At 39.2% G+C, this 20134-nt stretch overlaps 1 protein-coding gene across 1 annotated transcript in view; it reads right to left on the bottom strand.

Moving 5' to 3' along the window:
- The window catches only part of CEP135 (centrosomal protein 135), a 2183066-nt gene that overhangs the window by 1547124 nt on the left and 615808 nt on the right, over nt 1–20134 (bottom strand). Inside the window, 1 exon segment of the mRNA XM_044062480.1 lies at nt 8851–9074. Coding sequence (XP_043918415.1) covers nt 8851–9074 — 224 coding nt within the window.

Raw genomic sequence — 20134 nt, 5'->3', positions numbered from 1 at the left:
TTTCCATGCACAGACTTTATCCAGATTACGCCTCATTTCATCATTTTCTTCCTCCTTTCCCTCTCTTCTCCATTTCCCAGTTTCGGCAATGCTTTACCTTAAAAATCTATGCAATTATCCACCATTTTCATATTTTTAGGTATTTAGAATCGATATGTAATGTATCAACATACACTATAGGTATATCAAACACAACCCATATACATTTTCTTATACCCCTCTTTTTACAGGGCTTAATATTGACCCCCAAATAATACACTATCTGTAAAGTATCATTTTCTTTCTCCCTTGGCATCATATACACATAAGCCAAATAATTGTCCTTTAACTGAATTAAGTAGGTGTTTAGGTAATTTTTTAGGAAAAAAGTCCATATTATTACTATTTCGTGCATCTTTATCAATCAACTCCTGCCATTGTTTTAACACTATTACTTTTTACAAAATTTAATACCAAACAACAATAGCTCCTGCTATCAGAATAAATTCCTTCAGTCTTTATTATATCCCCTAAACCTTTACTCTTTTATTCATTCAATTATAAACCTACTTTGTCAATAAACTATTTAAAATAACCAACACTTTCTTAATTCATGGTCTATTTTTAATTATTTCATCTGCGTAGGCTAGAAAAATAGGAATACCCTATTATCTGATGGACACCTTTGGCACCCTACAGTACATTGTGTACATCACCTTCTATTGCATTCATAGCCAACATAAATGCTTTTCGGGCACTCCTACATTACACACTATTCTGATATACACTTGCTAAACCACCAACTTACTAAAATCTTCACAATATTCCATACACAGATTTAAATACTCTTGGAACTTTTCCCTTACCAAACCTATCACATCTATCTCCACAATTTCCATTATTTCACTCTGTGCACTTTTAAAAATACCCATCTTGCCTTTCATCTTTCTCATTAGACTATAATTCCTAACAATCTTCCCCGATATATAAATACTTTTTTTTACTTTTAAAAGTGTTTTGCTTAAACATATTTACAACCTTTTACTGATTTTAAGTATATATTTCATTTTCCCTTTCAAACTATTTTGTATTGTTCATTTCTAAATTATTTACCATTTCCTTCCACAAATTAAATCTCTTTTTCTGTTAAATCTAACTGCATAAATACTTCCGCATATTTTTCCTTTAATGCAATCCACAAGTCTGTCCAGGATACACAAAAATCATGGTCAAATGATCTTTCCATAACTGCTGTGCCTCTTCCAAAATCTCCTCTTGTGCAAAAAAATTTCAAGTAAACCTTTTTGTACCTCTACCTTCCAAAATGTCTACCCAAATTGCTACATGATCTGAAAAGACAAAAAAAAGTTAAACTTTCCCAACTACTATATTTTCTGATAAACTGAAATAATCTCACTTCTAAATTCCAATGAATCCTATGCCATGCTTTTAGCGTACATTTTACTACTTGTCGTAACCTTTTCACATCTTGTCCTATTTTCCTTTTAATATTTCACAAACTACAGCTAAAATGTCCCTTTACTTTTTACATGCGTCACTGTGACACCCCTGCACTGGCCCAGTAATCAAGCAGCCTCGATCCTCACCACTGGCAACAGCTAGAGGATGTACACTGGGAAGATAAGTACACACACAGTAAAGTGCAATTTCCCTTAAGAGCACACACAGATCAGTCAGTCAGTCAGTCTGGGGCTGGTTTCTCCCTCTTTCTCCAGATCCCCAAGACGACTCCCCAGTGGCACAGCTATAGGGTGGAGACCTCAGACGAGTGGTCAAGTTAAGACCTCCAGTACCCTCTCTGCCCAACCAGAGCTTCATACCCCTGCCCAAGCAGCTGACACACACTGAGATTTGATTTATATACAAGCGCGCACACACACACCAGGGGAAGGCTGACATATGTTTACTAGGTATGCCCCCTTTTGCCCAAATTATAAGGTAGTTCCAGCTGCCACCAGCCAACTCTTTATCAGCTACTTATGGCCCTTAGCAAAGGATGTCCAATCCTACTGTGTAATGTTATATTAATCGAAATGGTAGGTTTGACCAAGCACCAGGCTATTAGGAGTGGCCTGTACAGTCTCACGAAATACATATGCAAGTACTCAGAGCTTAAATATGTCACAAATATCAGCCACAAAGATAGGTTTAAATATATTTAATAATAAATAACAAAAGAACAAGACAATACTCAATAACTCAACACAGTGACTTCTGAGTTCAAAATCACAGGCAATATTTTAAGAGAACATCACAGGACAGTCTCAAATAAATACAGAAAACATCTAAACTAATCTTTACTATACTCCTTTCGATATCTAAGAGAGATACTATACCCTAAATTTTACTTACATAGTCAGTAAGATGGTGATGATGAGTGGATGCTCTTGCTACAGCCAAGGCAAAGTACAAAATGCAGTCTCTCTCAGAGTTTTTAAATCAATATCACATTTTACTGCTGGGTTATAGCCTGGATGACATCACTCGGTTAACAGAATTTAACATCCCTGTGTGAAGAAATACATATCTTGCAGATCTTGGAAGTCGTAAAACAATAAAACACTTCACATTTTAAACCTAGTAACTACCTTTCTTTCAAGACAATAGAAAAACGTCTAACTCTAGACATTGTGTCTATTACTGGATTGAAAGAGAGATAACATCTTTTGTTTATGGTCCAGCTATAAATTAACTTAACCTGAACTATTCTTAAATTTTGCAGGTTAATCTTCTATGTTCCAGTAGTGTATGCTGTGGTTACATTCTTGAAGCTCAGTTAACAACATACAGTTCTGTATAAATCATATGAATATTCACAAATGACTGAATTATTTACAAAATTCCAGGTAGCTGGGCTGGTAGTGTGACATTTCTTCCCCCTGAAATCTCAAGCTAGTTTTACAAGTGACCCTTGAGAAACATTGCTTGAGAGGCTTGAGCCTATCTGGGAATACCTTACCCCATTCCCTGTCTTGACAGCCCATCTGTGTTGGCAATGCTAATCCCACTGCAGTGCTGCACTGACATATCAGATGCTTGCAACCCTAGGCTCCACCTTAGTAACTTGGCATTTTGCTGGGTGTCTCGATGTAGCCATGTTAAGGGATTGGGGCCTGTAACTACAGTGCATTTCCTTCCATACAGATAAGGCTGAATTTCTGCAGTGCCCACTCTGTGGATAGGCATTCCTTTTCTACAGCTGAATAGCATTTGTTCCTGGGTTTGCACCTACGAATGAGATATAAAACGGGTGCTCTTCTCCCTCTGAGGAAACCTGGCTAAGCACAGCCCCCACGCCATGGTTTGAAGCATCCACTTGCACAACAAATTCTTTGCTGTAATCTGGATGTGCTAACACAGGGGGTCCTCCCAAAGTGCTGTTAAGCTTCTGGAATGCCTGCTCACATGCTGGGGTCCACACTACCTTATCTGGCTTGTTTTTCCTTGTCAGATCTGTGAGGCGAGCAGCTATGGCAGTATAATTGGGGACAAACTTTCTGTAGTACCCTGCTGTCCCTACAAATGCCCTCACCTGCTTTTTTGTAACAGGGGCAAGCCATTCCTGAATGGCTTCCACTTTGCCAGGTTTGGCCTGATCTTACCACTCCCCACTCTATGTACCAGGTAGGAGACCTCTGCCATACCCACCTGACATTTGCTGGGCTTAAGGGTCAACCCTGCCCTCTGTAGTCTACCCAGCACCTCCCTGACATTCTGAAGGTGCTCTTGCCAGGAATGGCTGTAGATGGCAACATCATCTAGGTAAGCAAGGTGTGACGCCCGTGCACTGGCCGAGCAATCAAGGAGCATCAATCCTCACCACTAACACCAGTGAAGGACGTCCATATAGGGAAAGGATAATAAATACACACACACAATAAAGTACAATTTCCCTTAAGAGTACAAAGAGATCACAGTCTGGGGCTGGTTTCTTCCTCTTTCTCCAGATCCCCAATAAGACTCCACACTGGCACAGCTATGGAGTTGAGACCTCAGACAAGTGGCCAAGCTAAGACCTCCAGTACCCTCTTTGTCCAACCAGTGCTCCATTTCCCTGCCTAAGTAGCTGACACACACACTTTGAGGTTTGATTTATATACAAGCACACACACACACCTTGGGAAAACTGACACAGGTTTATTAGCTATGCCCCCTTTGCCCAAACTACACAGTAGTTCCAGCTGCCACCAGCCAACTCTATCAGCTACTTAAGGCCCTTAACAAAGGGTGTCCAGTCCTACTGTGTAATGTTACTATTAATCCAAATGGTAGTTTTGACCAAGCGCCAGACTATTAATAGTGGCATGTACAGTGTCACCAAATGCATATGCAAGTACACTAAGAGCTTAAATATGTCTCACAAATATCAGCCACAAAGATAGGTTTAAATATATTTAAGAATAACTAATAAAAGAACAAGACAATACTCAGTAACTCAACACAATGACTTCAGAGTTCAAACTCACAGGAATTTATTTTAAAACAACATTGTAGGACAGTCTCACATAAATACAGAAAACATCTAAACTAATATTTACTATATTCCTATCTATATCTAGATACTATTCCCTAAATCTTACTAGTCAGACAGATGGTAATAATGAGTGGATGTTCTTGCTAGGTCCAAGACAAAATACAGAGTCTCTCTCTGAGAGAGTTCTTAAATCACTATCACATTTTACTGCTGGGTTATAGCCTGGATGACATCACTCTCACCCGATTTTCGTTCCCAGGCTAAACAGAAACTTAACAGAATTTAACATCATTGTGTGAGAAAATACATATCTCTCAGATCTTTGCATATCTTGGAAGTCATAAAACAATAAGACACTTTACATTTTAAACCTAGTAATTACTTTTCTTTCAATAGAAAAACTTCTAGCTCTGAACATTGCATCTGCTATTGAACTGAAACTGAGAGATATCATCTTTTGTTTATGGCCCAGCTGTAAAGTAACTTAACCTCAATTATTCTTAAGTTTTGTAGGTTAACCTTTTATGTTCCAGCAGTGTATGCTGTGATTACATTCTTGAAGCTCAGTACATAACATACAGTTCTGTATAAACCATATCAGTATTGACAAATAACAGAATTATTTAGAAAATTCCAGATAGTTGGGCTGGCAGCGTGACAGACACCAAATTGATTTTCTCAGATAATTGCACTGTCTCCTTCATTCCCTGTCTATGCACACACTAATGTTAACTTGAAAATTTCCCACCTAATACTGAATATGATGACTCCACCTCCTTACACTGCATGTGTATCTACTATGTTGACTTTACATGAACATTTATTTATACATCAAAAGTTCCATACAATCTCCACATCCCCTGGAACTCTTCTATATGCATCCTGTTTTGGCATGAAACAAATCTTGTCATTTTAAGCAATTATAGCAATCTCTAATTCTAAACACCATCCTTCTTGTTGCATTTAAAATAGTGTGAACATTTAATGAAAAACTATATATATTATATATATGAGTGCTACAGAATCCTTAAAGCCCAAAATCCTGAAAGCTCAAAATACTGAAAACTTAAAATCCTGATAACACACAGGATACCAACACTTAGTATATTCCAGCACAAGTACATATAGAAAGAAATAAAATACAAACTACATTACTGTTTTACAAGTATAAGCAGGGGGGCAAGCCCCCCCTGCACTCCCCCACACACACCCTGCTACTTAAATATATCAACTCCAAGATTGCACTTAGTGTAGTTATGTGCAATCTCGGAGTTCATATATTTAAGTAGCAGGGGGTGTGGGGGGTGCAGGTGGGCTTGCCCCCCTGCATATAGTTGAAGGATAATATGTTTCTGTATGTACTTGTACTGGAATATAGCAAGTGTTGGTATCCTGTGTGTTTTCAGGATATATATATATATATATATATATATATATATATATATTAGTTCCCCTAACTCTTGGGGAAAGATCCTTGACCTTTTGTTTCCTTTTCCTTACCCTTTCCCCAACAGAATGTTTATTTCTTTGTCTACCACCTGCTCATTTCTTCATCATCTGACTTTGAATGTTCATTTTCCAGTATGTCAAATACATATTCAGTTTCCACTGCTATTTCCCAAACTTCTGTTTCATCATCTTATGAAGTTCATTGATGTACAATGTCCACTGTCCCCTTCAGCATCTGTAACATTTTCCTTCTTTTTGTTCATCTACCAAATTAGCTTCCTTACCATCATGTTTTATTTTTTTTCCATTTTCTGCATACTGCTGATCACTTTTATGCTATACAATCTGTTTCACCAGATTGTTAAAGGATAATCTTATGAGTTAATCAGATGTGATATCGCCACAAAAAATAATTTTGGTTTCCTCATATATTCTAAAGTTGCTTTAAATACCTTCACAAATAGAAGGCAACAATGGTACTAAAAAGTATATTTTTCAACTTTCAGAAAAGCCTCCTCTTTCCATTTACCATGCCATAAATTTCTTTCCTATTTAGTTTTTACAGTGTTTTCCACAGATTCATACATCTTTGCAAAATGTTTATATATCATACTCTTCTATCTATTCTTAAACCAGTCAACACTAAAAAGCAAATTTATTCCATATATAATAGTTTTTAATTTTACAGTCGTCCATAAACTCTGATAAAAAAAAAAAATCTGATTTAAACTTCACATCACAGAAAGACACTTTGTCCAAGTGCACAAAAGATCTAATATCTTAAGCAAGGTGTGATTAAATTATTTCATGTATAGCTCATCTATTATACTATCATTCTTGCTTATTCTTATCCTTCGTCATTTTTTATGTCTTCTGCACCTTACTTTTTTCCTTCTTTTTCATCATCCTTCTCCAAGCACAGCTGCATACAATTTTTTATTAATGGAAAAATTCAAGACTATCCCCTTCTTTTCCTATCACAAATGCAGACTTTTCCTGCTTACCAACACTGCCTCAGCTGCATCTAACACTGGCTTCTCACCTAGTCCTTCCAGTTCAAACATCCTTATTAGCCCTTTATCTTCCACAGCCCTCCTGGCAAAATCAACATGATTAAAGGTTCTGGATTTTGTTCAACATTCTGGGTCAGCTAATCTCAAACCATTTGTAACATCTATATTGTCAGAAAAATCTTTCCAATTCAAATCATCTTCTAAAAGACTTTTCTGCCTCTTTTCCATTCCATCAATAAACATTTGAACACTCTGCTTCCCACTTACTAGCCTGTCAACTCTCTTCCTCATTGCACTGGTACTTCCATCCACCTCCATGCTAGGAATGGAAGATGACATGTGTGCACTCACAGAAAAAGTAGGTGAAGTTCTTCAGTGCCCTGTCCCCAAACCCCTTAGTCAGTATGAATACCAATTTGTAACTCGCCTGAATAAAGGAAGCTAGCCTAGTGAGACTTATCCAGTCAACAAAGAATAAATGAAATAAAAATAAAACTCCTTGACCTAAACAGATCCAGTATTAAAACAAATACCAGTTCTATAAATTAAACCAATATCTCCATATTAATACCAGAGCTGTCATAACAGATTCCCATCCCAATGTATCCCCTTCTTCCCGGAAGGGGTTCACATTAAATAGGGAGCAGATTATTCCCTTGGCAATATTTAAAACCAGTACAGATAGGTGGCTAAAAATTCACCTGGGATATCTCCAGCCATGTTGTGACCTCTAGATGAAAATGACATTAGACTTCTGGCACCGGCTGCAGTACTTTTCTTCAGTCTTTGCACAATTTAACATAGTGCAAATATGACATCCATATAACACATGATTCAGTATGTGCACTGGCTGTTGTATGTTTTCATGTTAACAAGGTACTGCTGAAAGCCTCCAAAGAGCTCGATAATTTTGAAGCAGAGCTACAAATGTTTACCTCCATCCAAATCATCAATGTGGTATTTTTTCCCTACAAGTAGTTTCCCAGTACTTTTTGTTCCACATATGGATTCAAAATAATAATTTATTATGGCTGCTACACTGAACGGACTCAAGACTGCTGGACCAGTACAGTCATTCTGCATAACTTCTAAATCCCCTCATTTGAATGCGCACTTAGTCAACTTGATATTTAAAAGCTACATGCAGTTGCCAATTTAAGCTGTGAAAGTTACCTGTTAACTTCTAAAGATAGCTGAAGACTACGTTCATTCATTCATTCTCAGCTATCAACTATACCATATTCAAAAAGTCACATGGGAGCTTATTCCAGTAAGCAGCATCCGTAGAGCAGAAAACCAATCCTGGATGGGATGTCATTCAATCACAGAATGTGAACAGTTACACACACACACTAGTACCATGCAAAAGCATACCCTTGGTATACAGGAAGAAACAAGAGTACCCAACAAACCCCTATGAACACAGGGGGGATATACAGAATCTGAAAAGGCAGAATCACCATTGGGAACTTGAAACAGTCACTGCAAGGTAGCAGTATTACTTGCTTCACCCAGAAGACTCACTCAACCAAAAATTCAGACAAGAAGAAATGGTCAGAAGAGAGTCAGTTACAAGTTTTCTGTGCTGTAGTAGTTCCCTATGGGGAAAAGCTCATCAGTTCTACCATATACAGTATCCTTCCAAAATCTTGTGTACTTTTTCTAGCAGCCTACCTCACCACCATAGCAAACAGCTTTACAGTAAGCTCTGCACCTATACTTCTAACCCTCTCTGATATTATTATTGCTCCTATGCGGCAGATAAAGTACTCAGGGAGATTATCATTACTCTATTGTCTTAATATGCATCTTCTACAGACTCTTCTCCTGGATTTGAAAACATTTGTTTCAACAGCTTATCCATGCATTACATATATTTTTGTAAACACAAAAGCAGTGCACAGACTACAGTACCCGTGCTGGAGATCTTCGTGTTGGGCTACGACTCTGTCCAGAAGTACGCAATGGACTCTGCCTTCCTCTCACCAATTTCTGAAGGTACTCCATTTCACCTCTGTAAAAATCCTTCTCTTCTTCTAAACTTTTAACAAAAGCATCAAGGCGGGACGGTGATCTGTCTCTGTGTAAAATACCATGCTGTGTCCTCATTCTTTCCAATTCTAGGACAAGTTCTTTCTCTAGAATAAAAAAAAAGTTTAAAGGACTTCATGATTCTCCATAAAAAAGACAGTCTGTAACTGAAATGTAAAACGTTTTATAACACTTTCAATTTTTAGGCTAGAAGAAAAATATTAAAAGACCCCATTCACAGTTCAAAGTTAAGTACGATGCTGCATTATATGGAACACAGTACATCGAAAATAACCAGTAAATAATGCAAAGTCCAAACAACATATGACATTTGCCTTCTGAATCTATAGCTGCATGAGGTACTCACTGTAACAGCAGCACTCTGAAAGAAACTCCTAAAGCAGTATAATAGGATTTCACCTCAACAATTCAGTGAAAATCCAATTTGTCCAGCAGCTGATAGCTTCTCTCTAATCCAGAGAGAGAGAAGCTTGTCTCAAGCCAGTTCCTACACCAGTTAGTAAAAAATACAAAAATCATTAATACATGCCATATTCAGATGTTTGGTTCTTCAGATAAACTCAAATACAAAAAAAAATCTTTTTAATAAACTTAACACAGTTATAGTGCCAGATGCAAATGTGAACACACAACTTGCATGAAAGTTATAATCATTGATAAGGAAAATGCAGCAAAGAAGGATGGGGCAAGAATAAGCTCTGGAAGCAGGCAGTGACTGCACTTCAATTTTTTATAACACAAGGACATTAACAGACAAGGTACGTTGGCAAGGTATGCTTAGAGACTAGGAGATGCTAAATTTTGATTTGGATTAATGAATAGAGTTGATCACTCCAACATCTTATTCCTCTGTCCATATATTATGAGTTGCCTGAAGACAACCAGGATGAGCAACAACCTTTCCCTTTGTTTTCCTGCTCTGGGAAAAATGCTAGCAGCTCAAAAGATTAGGCAAAACCAAAGAAAGAACTTCAAGGTATGAAGAACAGACTCATTCTGAAAGTTGCCCTGTCCCAATGGAAAACCATCTACAGAAAAGCATACACAGACTATAGCTCAAAGTTTTGTCAAGAAGCTTCATGTCCACTGAATTAACTGGCTTAAATGGTGGCAGAGTAACCTTCTCAATCTTTGCACTGAAATCCAAGAATGGAGAATACATTGCTGATTTGATCTGATATCAAACACCTTTCAAAAAGACTATCACTGCCTGATTCAAAGAAACTTGAGAAATGGCAGCAATGAAATCAAAACATGCAAAAAAAGTGTGCTTTTACTAATGAATATGACAGAATCATTTAACTATATGAAAAACCTTAGTAGGCAGCCAAACTGACTCTAAAAACCAGCAAGGAGAAAAGCAAACAACAAAAAAGGTAGGAGTCCAACCGCAAACTCTCAATAATGTTTAATATCAAGATAAAAGCAGCAGATAAAAGCAACAAAGCTTTTGAACCAGATAGATTTTTCTTTAGTGCATTAATAAAACAATCAATAAAACAGGTGTTTAAATAGTAACTGCCGGCATATCACAAAGACCTACATAATCACATGATCTAATCTATCACTTAAAAACATAAAAACAATTAATTATACAACATAAAAATTTATACGTCTGTTTTAGTAATTACTATTTTGTTTAAATAGTAATTAATAAAACAATGTATGAATTTTCTATGTTGCATAATTGTTTTTATGTATTTAAATAAGTGATTATAGACTAGATCATGTGATTATGTAGGTCTTTGTGATAGCAACCACCAGCCTATTTAAACACGTTTTGTTTTATTAATGCACTGAAAAAGAATCTATAGGGTTTGAAAGCTTTGTTGCTTTTATCTTGATATTAAACAAGTTCAAAAATTCCAGAAAGGAAAACCCTTTAAATTAAAATTTACCAATGCCAAAAGAAACAGAAATATTTTGCTTTTGATTAGAAGAGACCTTTTTACTCATCTAAATAATTTCTGAAGAAAATGGTTTGTATTAAGATTACACTATACACTCCTGCAAATGCCGGTTCAGAGTATTGATGACGGGGTTGAAAAATAACCATACACACTCTCACATACATGATCTCCGAGAAGGTGCTGTGCAGGAGGTCCTTTCTATAAATTTTAACCTCTGCGATTACCTCATCACAAAATTCTTGCATTTGTTAGTTTCCCAATTTGGAAGTATGCATACCTCCCACAGGCACATAGTGTTAATGTCACTGACATGACAAGGACAGCACTCCAAAGCTCTGCTCTTTTACGTTTAACTTTTATGAAGCTAAGTGAGAGCAGTTGTAAAGTCGAACAAAATTGTGTGTCTGGCAAGAAAGGCACAGCCAGAGCTAGGAGTCAGTGGTAGGTAGGAGAAGAGTAAATAAGGTGAAGCACCAAGGCAGTATTCGCTCTCTGACAGTGTGAAATTGAAAGATACGAGAATAGTACCAGCTTACAAAAAAGCCCATCCATGATAAGTGGATGAAGAAACTAGATAGAAAAGATGGACTAAGGTCTAAAGACAAGTATGAAAGGATGCTCGATTCTAACAGCCGCAGTACAAGCAGTAGTGCTTGGTGAAAGTGTGAGCTGATGACAAAGCAAAAGTAAAGTGAAGTAAGGGCTCACAATGGACACACAACTGAAAGAAGCAGCAGAAGCCATGTCTCTGCTGCAGTACCTGCTGACAGCACTGGACTAAGGATGATTTGCTGCTTGACAACAGAACAAAATGCAGTTAATAATTCACTGCGATAAGGTGTGCTTAGCTAAGCCAGTGAGCTTTTCCCTGTGGTAAAGGAAATGAGCTGCTCTGTTTTCCGTTTTCCTGAATTCATGCGGTCATGTAATTGTCCATAAAGGGCAAGCATGGCCCTTTCTCATTTCACTATACACCACACACAAAAATATACACATAAATTAGCCATTTAAGGGAGAGATGGCACCACTTTGGTGTGCTTAAGTTCCAAGGGATAAAAGTCTTTATTAAAGACCAAGCAAGACTGCCAGCAGAAGAGGGCCTGTAACTCCTAAACCCTGCAGAAACAGGCAATGACCAGCAAGAACAGCGTCTTAGAAGACATTAACTTCAAATCCATCAAACCAACCAGTTCATAAGGAGGCTGGGTAAACTATAAGAAAAAAAGTTTAAGTCCCAGGGAGGCAAATGATTTTTCAAAGGTGGATGAAGATGAAAAAACTCCATAAGGTGCATGACATTCTGTTGTCTTATTATGATGCAATCTACAAACACTCAATGCACCACAATAATAGAAACATGGGGGTACAGGACGATTTGATTCCAGCATTAACAGATTCCAAACCTTTATCTGTAAAATTTAAACTATACGGATCCAGCATTAGTACAGTATAAAAAACAGATCATTTACAGAATAAAACAAGCCTGCACCTGTCGCCCTTAGGATTCCGGATACTGGCTAAGGCTCTTGCCACCCCTATAGTGCCTTTTTTAGGTAAGGTTCAAATGACAAATTCACCACCGTAACAGGTACAAGCAAGCAAAATCTGAGGGTAATGCTACTCAATGCTAGAAGTCTAAACCTCAAAATGCACTCACTCGAGGCACTCCTTAAAATGGAGAACATTGACATCTGTGCAGTGACAGAGACCTGGTTCAAAGCTCCAGAGAGCACCCCTGCATTACCAGGCTTCAATTCATACCACACCTTTCGGCCACCTAACACAGAAAGAAGCACTAAAGGCAGAGGCGTGTCCATATTCATTAAGGATATCCACACCTCCAGGCTAGTTGCACAGCATAATGCAACCGAGATTATCCAAGTGCAACTAACTCTGGGCAAGCCCGCAATCCAAATTGTAGCTTGCTACAGACCCCCCCACCATGCCCCAGGATTCACACTCCTCATTTCTTGATACACTGGAAAGTATTAGGGTACAACCCAACACCCTAATAATGGGCGATTTCAACTACCCCACCATTAACTGGGAAAACTATTCTTGTACCAACTCTTTTGCTCAACGTTTTCTAGAATTCATAAATTCCAATGCCTTAGATCAACTTATTCACACCCCCACCAGGGGCAGCAATATCCTAAACCTGGTCATTACCAACATGGGAAACCGGTGTTCCACACCAGAGGTCAATTCCTCGTTGGTCAGATCCGACCACAAGCTAATCAGCCTAGACATCCACATCCCACCCCCAGCCCCAATTAGGGAAACCATCGTAAAAAAACTTCTCAAAGGCCAACTTCACACTTCTTAAGACAGAAGTGGCAAACTTCATGACACCCATGCAGACGGACAATAGAGGTATGACTGCCAAATCCTACACAAATGCACTTTATAAGCACTTACACGAGTGCATGGATCATGCTATCCCTAATAGAACCAAGATGTTATCTTCCAAAAAAGGAAGCCAATCTGGTGGTCCTCTGCCATAAACAAACTCTACAACAGAAGAAAGAAACTGTTGCAAAAAAAGAGTACAATCCCATGACTGGAGGAACTCCCTGGTCAACCTCAGTAAGAAGCTGAGATCCCTCATAAAATCCTCCAAAGCTAGTTACGAAAACAAAATTGCCACTGACTCTAAAGACAACCACAAAGCATTCTATAGCTATGTCAAGAATCTAAATGGGAACACTCAGATCTGCTCTGAGTTACAGCACAATGGAACTACATATACAGAACCAACTGATATTGCCAACATCCTAACAGATAGGTTCAGTGCTAATTTTACCTCCCTCTCACCCCCTAGAGGGCCCATCTCTATACCGGAAGAATGCAAAGTTCCTATAATCACAGCTGCACAGGTAAAAAACACACTCTCCAAAGCCAAGAACACAGCATCCATGGGACCTGACACTATCCCAGGCTGCGTTCTACACAAACTACAGAAAGAACTGGCACCCTACCCAAGTACCATGTTCAATCATAGCCTCACCTCAGGCTTTGTACCCACTGAATGGTGCACCGCGACAGTTATCCCACTCCACAAAGGGGGACCCACGACGGACCCTGGGAACTAACTCCCCATTAGCCTGATGAGCCTGGTCTGCAAGGCCATGTGACATATCATCGTGGAACTCATAAACAAAGACATTGGTAATCTCCAAACTCTGGACCCTACTCAGTTTGGATTTGTAAAAGGCAGATCATGTCTCCTAAACCTGACTGACTTCTTTGAAGCAGTCACCAAAGCCAGAGATGAGGGTAAAATGGTTCACACAGCTTATCTAGATCTCACCAAGGCTTTCGGCACCATCCCCCACTCTGGAATTATAGATAAGCTCACTAAACTAGGTATAAATCCCTATGTCACAAGATGGGTTGCCAACTGGCTCACGGACAGAACCCACACTGTGAAAGTAGCGGATTCCAAATCCGACATCAGACCAGTGACAAGTGGAGTACCACAGGGTTCAGTCCTGGGTCCTCTCCTGTTTGGTATCTACTTCTCTGAAGTGCAGGCCAACACAGAAGGTCTTTGGCTAACAAAGTTTGCAGATGACTGCAAACTAGGAGCCATAACTGAAACTCCTAACTATGTGGACAAACTACAAAAGGGCCTCACTGAGACAGATACCTGGTGTCAGAGCCATGGCCTGAAGCTCAATGCCAAAAAGTGTATTGTCATCCCCTTTGGTAAAAACTCTGTACCCATGAACTACCACATAGCTGGTAGTCTACTTAATGCCGAAAATGTGATGAGACCTTGGGACACAGGTGGACAGTAGTCTCTCCTTTGATAATCACATTGCCACAGTGGTCAGGAAATCCTTCTACGTGGCTCATCTCATCACAAAAGGATTGTCATCCAGAAAAAAAGAGCTCATTGTTCCCCTCTACTCATCACTCAGACCCATTATAGAGTACAACGCCCCTTTTGGTATGTACCTCACAAGACATCTACAACAACTGGAAAGACCACAGAAATACCTCACAAAGAGGATTACTGGCCTCAAACAGATGCCCTATGCAGACAGTCTCAAAAAACTACAGCTTTACTCCATCGCATATCGCCTACTCAGGGGCGATCTCTGCCTTCATACAAAGCTATGTCAAACCCAGAGCTGTTGGACATGCTCCACTTAAAGAAATCCCAATCCCTCCGAGCTACACACTCTAGGGGCCTTAATCTTGTCACCACAATAAACAGAACATGCTGGAGGGATAGATTCCTGTCCCAGAGACTTACCATACTCTGGAACAGACTACCTATCTGTGTCAAACAGAGCTCCTCATTAGCACTCTTCAAGAACAATCTTGATGATTGAATGGGAAATTCACCCCAGGGATCACTTCTGTGATTCTGCTCGACAGGGGCACAGGAAAATAATTTTCTTGGGTGGCAAAAGCCATGGTACATTTTTTGGCTAGGCTTGTATGAACCATTTAAAACTTAACATACTCTATGTAAACATTAAAATCCACTAGATTCAATACCAGAACTGACAGCAGTACATGACAGTACAAGATTAAATCAAAGAAAATGAGCCATAAAAAAAGAATGTATTGCCAGCATTAAATCTCGCTAAAATGCCTGCTTGAACTGATTTGACACAGAGATTGTACTGCCAGCATTAAGTCTTCAGCTCCTTCTTGTGCTATTATGAGATGCAGGCCAAGGTGCAATGCGTTATTAGTAAAAAAAAAAGAAACGTAGTTTAAAAAAAAATGTAACTTGTGCCACCTGCTGGTTCCCTTTAAAATAGCAATAAAATTAATATTTGAACCAAGACAATTTGAACCTAATAACGTTACAAAAACGCTCATGAATACATACAGTTAATATTGTACCAATCGCACAAATTTAGAATATGGGTTAACTAAAAATAATATGTTAACTTCGTAAATAAAATTTCAAACTGATTTTGTTGTGTACAGGTTAAAAACTGAAATTAAATTAATATTTACGTATTAAATAATATGTTAAATAAACTAACATTTACATATTAAAAATGTTAAATAGCATATTACATTGCTATAAAATTTCTGAGTAAAATACTTAGTAGTAAAATGTTTTTATTAAATTTACTTGGGGTTAAACATTCTGGGGTCAAACTGTCCAATATTCTCAGGCAATAAATATGAATTTAAATATGAAAGTTTATATGATTGTCAAACTCTCCTACTTCCAAAACATGGACATCAGCAGTGAAAAAACTAAAGCCAAGATGAGCAGATGCCTGAAGAAGCTGAAGAAGATACATGGCCACTCGCATAGAAAACCTTTTTCACTTAGCTGAGCATGTCTGAGGAGTGCAGAAGGATGACAGTTTTGGTCTTTTAGAAGACTGCCAAGTAAAGCCTAAGACTATACCCCTTTCTCAGCCATTAAAGGGTGATGAGGATGTACTTGGTACAGCTTCCAATTTTTTTTTTTTTTAATAAGGGTAGGAATGATACAGAAAGGAGGAAAGCAATCAACAATCTTTCTAGCCATTGGAGAAAGGATCAGCTGACAGACCAACACCAGACATCACTTTAGCCATAAATGAGAGACTAGCTCTCAAGGAAATCCTATCTTCATGGAAAATAAGAGAGATGACCCACCATACAACTCAGACATTCTTCTTGCACAGGTCACAGCAATAAGCAAAATGATTTATATGTTAAGAACCTCAAGTCAAACTGTTGAGCTGGTTCAAATAGACCATTTTTTTTTTCTGACAAAAAATTAAAATCTGAAGGAGAAGCCGTCTGTTTCCCAAGAAGCTGGGTATGCAACAACCCTTTCAAAAACATGTTCAAAGGAGACTGCATTATAAAGAGGGGGGGGGGGTCCATGAGCAGACATGCTGAAATGGCCAACAAATAAACATTCATGGAGAAGTAAGACAGTCCACAGGATAGTAACTGACAAATAATGTAGATCCAGAGAAACACTAGCCTTGAATTGGTGTGGAATCCTGCCTTGACATCAAAGAGAAACATTTTCAGTTTACTAATATATAATTTTCTAGTAGGCTTTCTTGCCTCTTATTAAGGTTCCATCATCCAGGCAGTTAGTATCAGTTGATTAGAATCAGAAAGTATCCAACATACTTTAGCTTCTGTGAGTAGGTCTAGTATGTGAGGAAGCTTGAGGCAATTGCCCCTGGCCAGTTCCAAAAGAAGGGAGAACCACTCTTGCCTGGGCAAGAATGGAGTCACCACAACAATCTTCGGACAATCCTTCTGAATCTACAAAATGACCCTGGATATTAGGAAAATGGGTAGGAAATCATATAGGAACATTCCTGACCAAGGAAAAAATTTGGTCATCCATATTCCAGGCCTTCTTGCATGGAATCATGGGGCAGAAGTTTCCCAAATGATTGTTGTGAGGGGAAATGAAAAGATCCATCTCTGGTGTTTCCACAGCTGGATTACTTGCTGGAAGACCTTGCAATTAAATTTCCATTAGTAATGGTCTGTCCTGGTCCTGCTCAGCTTGTATTCCACACACTATGGCTCTGATGGCATGCAAGATGTCTGTAGAGTGAGACTGTGCTGAAAAGAATTATCCCAGAGTACTACGGCTAGTCTGCACAGAGGGTAAGATCTAGTCTCCCCCTGTTTATGTACCACATCACTGTAGTGTTGTCTGTAAAAACTTGCAATGGTCCTGGGGATCACAAATGATCAAGAGAATTTATAAGTCAAAACATCTCAGACATTTGTGTGTTTTGGGCAGTTGTGCTGGAAAGACTCTACACTTTTATCCTAATAGACACCACTCCTGAAACAAGTTTGAGGTGTCTGTTGTAATAGACGGTACTGAAGCAGGAGGCAAAAATGGGAGACTTGTATTCTGATAGGTTTGTCACTCCACCTCAGAATCTCCCTCTTCACAAACCCCAAACCTGGAATCTGAAATGTCAGGGGATGTTGCTGTTGAAACCATATAGCTTTTAGGTACCATTGGATTTTTGTCATGTGAAGTCTTGCTACAGGTATCATTAAAATCACAGAAGCAATGACACACAAAATCTTGATATTCCCTTGCACTGACTGCATTCTAAGCGGAAAAACGGAGGAACAGAGTACAGTACTATAAGAACTTGACCATAACGGTAGATGTCCTACTGATCACTGGTGCATTATTCCTGACAGATGGATTTTCAATGCTGATGTCCATCCAAGTTACCAAAGATTTGTTTTCCCGAAGTCACATGTCCAACGTTTGACCTTGGCTCTTCCATGCTGTGATACACAGCTGGACGTGCAAGAAGTGTGGATCCTTAAGACTATCTCAAAGCTAGAGGTCTGAAGACTACTGAGAAAAGAAGACTGGTCAGCTAGGAGGGGTGTGATTCAAACAGGTAAGAAAACTCCCCTGTCACCATGTAACAAGGCAGAGTTTAAAGCAAAGGGGGGAGAAGGAAAGGAAAGTTGAAATGGGGTACAAAAAAGTGGGTGAAGGGTTTGTTTGTGTCTTTCGGCTTTTACCGGTTAGAGGTCACCACAGTGGAACTCCGGTCCGCTAATAATTGGCAGTAGATTTTTACGTCCTGGCTTGCCGGGCCTAAAGCACAACCTTCAACGAAGGAACGCCCATTCACGCATGTCGCCACACAGAAGACGGTCTAACCGAGAAAAAGCAGCTGGAGGGTAAGAGGAGATAATGCAACAATGATCTGCAGGATATCTACTGTTATGATATGCTCTTACACAACTGTATTATGTCCTGACTGAAATCAGTGTTGTAGTATTCCTGACATATGGGTGATTTGCAGAGTTGGACGAGAAAGGGCGGTTGGCTACAGAGCAGAAAATGTGTCCAGCAATTTGGACAGGACTGACCCAGCAAAGGCTGCCCTTGTAGAAAGCATCAATTTTACTGTGCTTTGGAAAAACGTGTACAGAAGACCAAGTGGCAAACTTCCAAGATCGACCTGGGATCTACTCCTTTGTGAACCCCCCCCACCCCCCCCAGAGGAAGCCACTGCCCTAGTGGAATGTGCTTTTGGGCAGGAAGGAAAGGTCTCATCATAGCGCAAGAAGCAGAAAGACAGCCACAGAAACCAAAGTTGACAGTTTGTTTAGAGATCAGCTGGCCCAGCTTAGTGTTCATAAATGAAACAAACAGCTGGTTGGTCTTTCAGAATGATTTAGTTTAGTCCAAACAAAATATGAGCTGACTGTGGATGCCAACGGAATCAAAGACCTTTTCCCCCAATTTGTGGATTGGGAAAGAAAGTGGTTAGGTGAATAGCCTGACTGATGGCCATCTCGTTCACTATCTTAGGCATGAAGGATGGATTACCCCTAAAAGTCATTCTGTCCTTGTTAAAATAAATAAATAAGAAAGTAAGTAAAGGGGAAATGGCCATGACAACTTGCAACTCAAACTCTCCTAGTATAGGTGAGAGCTAGGAGGAGGATAGTTTTCCAAATACAGAATTTTAGGGATGCAGAAGATGATGGTTCAAAAGGAAGCAGTATAAGCTTTTCTAGCACAAAATTATGATCCCAGTGGGGAAAAAATGGGTTTCCTTGGTGGGTTAAGATACAGGACTTCCCTGAGGAAAAGCATGACCTCTGCTCTGGCCGTAAGTGTAGGGCTAAGAGGGAGGCAGGCAATGATAGCTAACAGGTGAGCGTTTATAGACGTCTACGCCAAACCTGATCGAAGTAGTTTGCAAAAATATTCCAGTACAGCAGGAACTTGTGATAAGACTGTGTCCTGATTATGTTTATAGCACCAATAGGAAAACTTATCCATTTAGATGTGTAACATTTTCCAGGAGTTGGTCTCCTGGCTTCTTGTAGGCCTTAAAAAAGCTTCTTCAGAGAAGCATCATCTCAGGGAACTTAAAATCCTATCAGTCAGTGTCAAGTTGAGAGATGAAGATTTGGGTGGAGCAGCAATCCTTTTTCTTGATTTTTTTGTAATTTGCCTTTGTCAGGTGAAATAGCAGGGAAATCAATGTGCCTCAGCCAAAGGGGTATAGTCTGGGTGCTTCCTTTGTATCTTCAGAAACATTTTTGTCAGAAGAGACACAGGAGGAACAGCATAAAGGAACTTTTCTGTCCAATGGAAGGAGATGAGACTATCCCCAGTTGGATTTGGGTCTAAGGAATCTCATCATCCTGTCCACAGCAGCTTTGATGATATCCGAGATGATCTAGATGACCACAGAGAAGGAACTGAGAAAGGTGGCCTGGAGGGGTAAATAGGGTTTTGT

The sequence above is a fragment of the Protopterus annectens genome, chromosome 2.part1 (assembly GCF_019279795.1).
Source record: "Protopterus annectens isolate FY-2018-M chromosome 2.part1, PAN1.0, whole genome shotgun sequence".
Taxonomy (NCBI): Eukaryota; Metazoa; Chordata; order Ceratodontiformes; family Protopteridae; genus Protopterus; species Protopterus annectens.
Note: the sequence above shows the minus strand (reverse complement) of the source record. Positions and strands in the feature narration are given on the sequence as shown.